We start from the raw sequence: 7,136 nt of genomic DNA, 5'->3' as shown, positions 1-7,136 counted from the left end.
ACCCTCACCGTCAATCCAACATAAATAAATATATATCAAAAAAGTTTTAAAAAAAAAGTCCCCTACCCCCACGTTTACGCACATATAAATGTAAATACGCATCCGATGTGCCAGCGCCCGAAAACGACAATTGCGCTACACATATGTTACATATCGCCGTGAACATCGCAGTGAGAGCAATCATTCTAGGGCCATCAATCCCCGATAACACTAAACTGATGAGCGGTAAAAGCTTTTAAAGGGTCCCCTATGGCCAATTTAGGGTATTGTAGTTTTGTGAGGTTTCGTGCGCGCAATTTTAAGGCTTAACATATTTGGTGTCTTTTTACCCGACGTGACCCCGTCTTTTATATTTGACAAAAAAATTGGGTAATAATAATATAGTTAATATAGGGGAAACTGTTTTTTTTTTAAATTTCGGTAATTTTTCCTTAATATAGTAAAAAATAAAACCCCAGTGGTGATTAAATACCACCAAAAGAAAGCTCTATCTGTCCCCAAAAAATGGTATAATATGTATTTCAGTACAGCGTTGCATGACGGAATAAATATCAGTCAAAGTACCGCAGCGCTGAATACTGAAAAATGGCCTGGCCAGGAAGGGGGTTTAACACCGCGGACTTCAACTGATTAAATGGCCTCTAAAGCACTAATTTATTTATTAGTATCCCACAGTAAGCTAAGAGTATAAATACCAAAAACACAAGTATTGTGCTTTTCTAAAATTAGGCTCATTAGGCTCAAGGACATTATTTGCCTCCATAGACAGCCTGCAGTTTTCTAATTCCACTTTTAATTTAAGCCCCAAAAAAGCTTAATGTAAATAAAGACATGAGAAATGTGTGTGCAGTTCTCATAATATTTATGATTTTTTATGCATGTCAATAAACTATGACTCTAATGTTTGCATGCTTTAGGCTTAGCATATTTATTTGTTATTCAGATGTGCATTGAGTGCCAGAAGGCTGGAATGCATCTGCTGCTATCTGGATGTAATGGTGAGTGTTAAACCCATTTGCAATATACTTTATATCTAGCACTGAAGAATGTAGATACATTTGTGTTGTAATTCAGACACGTTTAATTCAAATGTTTTTATAAAAAAATGTTTGTATGTATAGATTGTATGCGAATATATTCTCCACTTATAACCAAATATGATAACATTACAAGGAGTCAGAATGAAATGACCTTGGAGTAATATTTTTTGTCTACAGTTTACTGCAACTTTGCAGTCCCAAATCTAAAACCCTGAAGTTCCTCCTCCTTTCTTTCTGGCTCTAATTTTAGGTTTGCAATATTAATTAGTGTACATATTATAGCACTTTCTGGATCTCATATATAATAATCTTTTGAAACTGAGTATAACTTATAAACTTACAGCATCTTGCTTTCATTCTAGCAAAAGTTCTTAGAACATTGGTGTCCATTGGTATCATGGATCATCTCACTGAAGAGCAGGTCTTTATAACTCTGCATGATGCTGCCTGTTATGCTGAGCAAAATATGGTAAAGGATAGAAGTTTTTTTTTATAGGGTTTATTCAGCTGTGTTAAATGATGTATAGTAAGTGTGATATTATAGCCACAGGTATGTGCAGAAGGAAGGGGTCACCATATTGAAAAGTGAGCAGTGGCTAGCTTCTTTCTCTGCGTTCTTACAGGAAAATGAGGCAATGTCTGCTTCTACCCCTACTTTTACCTGTGCCTTCTATAGATGCTGTTTAGCTGGAAGATGAAGTTAAAGGAGAACTATGGGGTAAGTGTTTTTCCCCATAGTTCTCCTAAGGGTCACGGAAGGACATAAACTAACATATACCCAAAGCTACAGCTCGCGGTATACTGAGACCGCCGCAGCCGGGACGGATCCCGACATTACTGTCGAGATCCATCCAGCTGTGTGATTGACAGCTGGCTCTGCCTATCTAGAGGCAAAGCCAGCTGTACCCGCCCCCTCCCCGTCCGTTCCGCCTGTTAGCGTTGGAGGAGCGGGGAGGGGGGAATCCCTGCAAGGAGCCGTGAGTGACAGTCCCGGCTCTCTGCAGGGACATGATCAAGAATTGAGCAAGCGACAGTATGTGTTCGCTCACGTCCCGATCTATTGAGCCGATGTGTGACAGTTTCATTGTCACGTGTCAGCTCGAACTATGAGGATGAGTGGAAATCACTCACCTCATAGATCTCCTTTAAATGAGCCCCGTAGACTTCCTAATCCCTAAGTATCATTTATCAAAGAAGTGTTTTCCCTCATTATGTCTGAATAAAAGGCCTCAGTCAATTGATTGATTTCGATCCATGCTCAATCTGTTAAATAAATACAATGTAAAAGTTTTAATATAGCTGTGGGGTCTCACTGGCGCTGACCTGGAATAAAACGGAAGAAGGTTAAAAAAATGTTCAAACCTTCTTTTTTCACTCTTAGCCCTTATTGAATAATGTCTTGAGAGTGAAACAATGGAGATGCCAAGGGAGGCACCTATGTTAGATTGTGCTTCGAACATCAATTGCCCTCAATCTGGCTTCTCTATAGTTACTGACCATCTCCTGTAACTTTTCTGAAGTCTCTGACCATCTTCCATAGCATGTCTCCTGCAGCATGACCACATCAACTGATCATATTCCGTAGCATGTCAGCAATCAATGACCATCTCCCCTACAATGTATCTCCAATTTCTGACCAGTCTACAGGTTCTAATCATATCCTGTTGTGTGCCTGCAGTCACTCAACATATACCGTAGCATATAGGAGTACTATATGTAGTAATAGGGTTAAACTTTTTTTAGAAATTAGAAATGTTTTGGGAGGAAAATATTACTAAATATAATGTTAGGTTCTCAGCCCCTGCTACCCAAGGAGATTAGATTACCACCATTTGTATAAACTATGCTGTGATTAGTCATTCTTGCTTTCCATTTTGAGATTGGTGTTTTCCTGTCTACGTTTTCATTTGATTTTTTTTTTCATTCCCTCACACAGGACAGCCTCACACACAAGAATCCAATGGTGTGGGTTTGACCATTTAATTTGTTGAAGGATAAACTCAATGTATGGCCAAACACTGGATGGTGTCAGACCCAGCAGAGTACTGTGGAGTTTTAGCCCTGAAATATTGCAGGGTTCTCTTTATGGAAGTTTCCAAGAAGAATGGAGGAGATATAGAATAGCACTGTGTGACCCGAGCACTTATCCTTCTGCCCAAAAAGGCTGAAGAGAAGCTTGTACAGACAATATTGCGTTGTTTAATTTTTTTGTTATAATTCGGTGTGATGAACACTACACAGATCATGTTTATGAGAAAACCTTTGTAGAGTTCATCCTTCTGCAGGCCTTATCTGAGTGTACCTTTTATACTGTGTCAAAAAATAAATGACTATCTCTGACAGCCTTTGTCTGGAGGAGGAAGATATCGAGATTGTCATAGTTTTATCTATATTTTTTTCTAATGGGAATTTGATCAGTTCAAAGGACAACTGCAATGAGAGAAATATGGATGCTGCCATTGCTGACTGCCTCCTAAAAATTCGAGTTCAGTTACTGTCTCTGGCTCTAATGCTTTCAGTCTGCTATACACATGAAGCATATCAAGTCAGAATGGCTCGTTTGCATACTTGTTCCAGCTCAGTCTGGAGCCTCAGCCTTTGATTGACAGTCAGGCAAATAGCATTCTCAACAAAAGTCAACAGTGACTAAATATGTATTTCTCTCCACAAGTTTTGTTTGATTAAATGTATCTTATCGCTAGGAGGAAATGTGAATCTCACCATTTTCCAGAGTTTAAGAAAATCTATTCCATTTGAGAAAGCATCAAAAGCTTCATGCCATCATTAGAGATATGTCACCTCTCTTTACAGTTGTATGGCATCTGACAGGTGAGTCATGATTGGGCAAACTCATCATTACTTTGCCCAATCGTGGCTCTTACAGGGTACTGTGCCCTGATTGGGCAAAGTCTTGCACCTGACCTGTGGTCAGGTGCAAGGCTTTAGCCAATCAGGGCTCACAATGATCAGGTCAGATGCAAGGCTTTAGGATCACGATGCACAGTGCCTTTAATTCACAATCCTGCAATTTGACACCATAAACCAAGGGAACAGCAGAGGTCTTCTGGAATGTAGAAGCTGCCTGTCCAATAGTCCAATAGTCAGATCAACTATACCGATACATCTGGCCAGCCACACCAACAGAACAAATCTTGTGGGTCCAGCATTTCTATCAAAGAGGTTTTCAAGAATACACCTCCCAGTTTACTTACTTTTCTGTATCTCCTAGGTCAGCGGTTCTCAAACTGTGGGTCGCGACCCCGTCGGGGGTCAAATGACGATTTGCCAGGGGTTGCCTAGCGGCTCCCGGCCGCCCGGGAGAGAAACACTTTCTCCCGATCGAGCAGAGTAAACCTTTCTCTGCTCTGTTTTTTTTGTTCTGACATCAGGGCCATAAGGTCCCCTTCTAGTGATTGACAGCAGCAGAGGGCAGGTGCAATAGCTGGTTTGCAATTGGCTATTGCAAAGTGAAATAGCCAATAGGAATCTAGCTATGCATTCCTATGGTGTTTTTTTAAATTTGTATAAATTCTGACAGCGTACGGCGTACACATAGCACATCCGGCCCCATCCACCCCAGGAGCTGGTCACCAGCATAGTAGAGTGTGGAGGGAGGAGTACAGACTGGAGAAGGGGAAGTAAATATATCTTATCAGGGGTAACTCTCACGGTTTACACTGAACTCTATGGGCTGCTCTGCCAGTGACAGTTAATTTCTAAAAGTTCCCCGGTATGCTATTTACTGAACTTTCCCACTTCCAGTTTTAGCCTGTCTCTCCCCTGGCTGCTGTGGCTGGAAAAGAAGCTGGTGAAACACAATCTGTGGTTTATCAGCTTCAGTGGGGTCCATGGGTGACATTAGGGCCCCCAATGTCTCCATAAAGAGGACTTGTCACTTCCGTTATGCTATCACATAAAAGGCTTCTTAGCCCCTATGGGATAGCAATAAAGTTAGATGTTAAAAAAAAGTGTTTTTAAAAATGAAAGTGACATATAATAAAAAAGCCCTTCGCCTCATCTACATGCACATACAGATTTAAACGTGTGCTGCATGCACCTACATGCAAAAATTACAATTGTGCCACACACGTTACATATCTCCATAAATGTGAGAGCAATAATTTTAGGACCATCACTGTTTACTCTAACTTGATGAGTGGTAAAAGCTTTTAACTATCTACTTTGGGCAAATTCGAGAACTCCCGAGTGCTATTCATGAGTTTCCGAATGCTATTCGGGTCTGTGAGCCGAGGCGTCATATGAAAAGCATTATCACACTTCGGCTCACAGACTCGAATAATATTCGGAAACTCATGAATAGTATTCAGGAGTTCCCGAATGCTATGTAGCATTTGACAGCTGAGAATGTCAAATGGGCGAAGCGAGCCGCTCCTCACATCTGTTTACTTTCGGGTTGAATGCCATTTTGCGGCAAGTTTTTGTCGGGTTCGGATGGTTGTCGTACAGCGGGTGGGGGGGGGGGGGTCCCTCCTAACATTCCTACCAGACCTAAATGGTCTAGTATGAATTGGGGGGGAACCTCACGCTTTTATTTTTTTTCATCTTCTGCAGACTGTAAAAAAACAAAAACAAAATTTCGACCAGACTACCGCTAACCGCTAACTACTGACTACCGTTACTTTCGGACCCGAATCCAAAAAATGAAATAATGCAAAATCCGAATCAAAAGGAAACGAAAGTAAACAAATTTTTTGCTGGTGCACATGTCTACTATATTGTCTGGTATGGTAAAGTCTACAGAAAAGCTAAGGATCTACAATAGAAAATGTTATTACACTGCAATTATTTTTTTCCTTAATAAAACTGAAGCTTCACTTTAAAATAACCCGGTACATCATTGGTGTTTGTTTTTTAATCTGATATTAACATACCTAGTCTGCTTTGGAAAGTAGCACAATATACAGCAGTGCAGTATGATAGATTCCTTATTGCTATTCACTTCACCTGTAAAAATAAACATTCTGGATGTCGACTTCCATGTAAGAAAAGAAAACAGATGCAAACCACAGCTCCTCACTTCCAGCTGGGTAGCAAATGGATTTCCATAAAACTCTTGACCACTGTACATGCACCCCTGGCCCTCTTCAGCAATAATGCCCATAATTCTTTATGGGAGCCCCACGTAAATGGATATCAGAACATTGACATCTGTGTTTTACTTTATAATAAAGAAGAAGCACATGGGGTGGCTTAATTTTGTTGATAAAACTTTACTAATCCTTAAATAAATCAAGTAACCTAGATCATTGTTCATTCTGTCAGCTGAGAGATGAGCTATTTTTTGAAAGAGTTAGCCCTGAAAAAATCAGTGAGTGGCAAGTAAAATAATCTTTGCAATTTCATAACCTGCATGAAACTTATGAATCAATACTGTATCTGAAATATGCCTCTTCAATGAGGCATATTTCATGCCTCCTTGAAGGAGGCATATAAACTGGCAAATCTCAAACTTTCATGTTGTGCTGCCGGCCTGAATCTTACATGCAACCCTCAGACCGTGCAAGCCATTGAAGTCTACTGCTTCTTCCAGTGTGATCCCCCACTGAGAGAGGACTATGAGTGTACGTGAGTTAACATGGGTACTGGATGTAGTGCTGTGCCCAGTGTCAATATGTACAAGGTATTAAAGCAGACACGGGTATGAATGGAATATACACTCACTGCCCACTTTTTTAGGTACACCTGTTCAACTGCTCGTTACCGCAAATATGTAATCACCCAATCACATGGCAGCAACTCAATGCATTTAGACATGTGGACATGGCAAAGACGATCTGCTGTAGTTCAAACCAAGCATTAGAATGGGGAAGAAAGGTGACTTAAGTGACTTTGAACGGCCATGGTTGTTCGTGCCAGACATGCTGGGCTGAGTATTTCAGAAACTGCTGATCTACGGGGATTTTTACGCACAACCATCTCTAGGGTTTAAAGAGAATAGTCTTAAAGAGAAAATATCCAGTGAATGGCAGTTCTCTGGACAAAAATGCCTTGTTGATGCCAGAGGTCAGAGGAGAATGGCCAGACTGGTTCATATTGATAGAAGGGCAACAGTAACTCAAATAACCACTTGTTACA

General features: G+C 40.6%; 1 protein-coding gene across 1 annotated transcript in view; it reads left to right on the top strand.

The window, feature by feature from the left end:
* SLC26A10 (solute carrier family 26 member 10) overlaps nt 1-3,099 on the top strand; it is a 39,672-nt gene extending 36,573 nt beyond the window's left edge. The window contains exons 15-17 of the mRNA XM_018569588.1: nt 944-998; nt 1,403-1,509; nt 2,977-3,099. Of these exons, the coding sequence (XP_018425090.1) occupies nt 944-998; nt 1,403-1,509; nt 2,977-3,015 (201 nt within the window). The 3' untranslated portion in view covers nt 3,016-3,099. The remainder of the gene's footprint in view (nt 1-943; nt 999-1,402; nt 1,510-2,976) is intronic.
* The last annotated feature ends 4,037 nt before the right edge of the window (nt 3,100-7,136 follow it).

This window comes from Nanorana parkeri, unplaced genomic scaffold, assembly GCF_000935625.1.
Source record: "Nanorana parkeri isolate BGI_ZX_2015 unplaced genomic scaffold, ASM93562v1 scaffold35, whole genome shotgun sequence".
Lineage (NCBI taxonomy): Eukaryota > Metazoa > Chordata > Amphibia > Anura > Dicroglossidae > Nanorana > Nanorana parkeri.
This window is presented reverse-complemented; position numbering and strand designations above follow the sequence as displayed.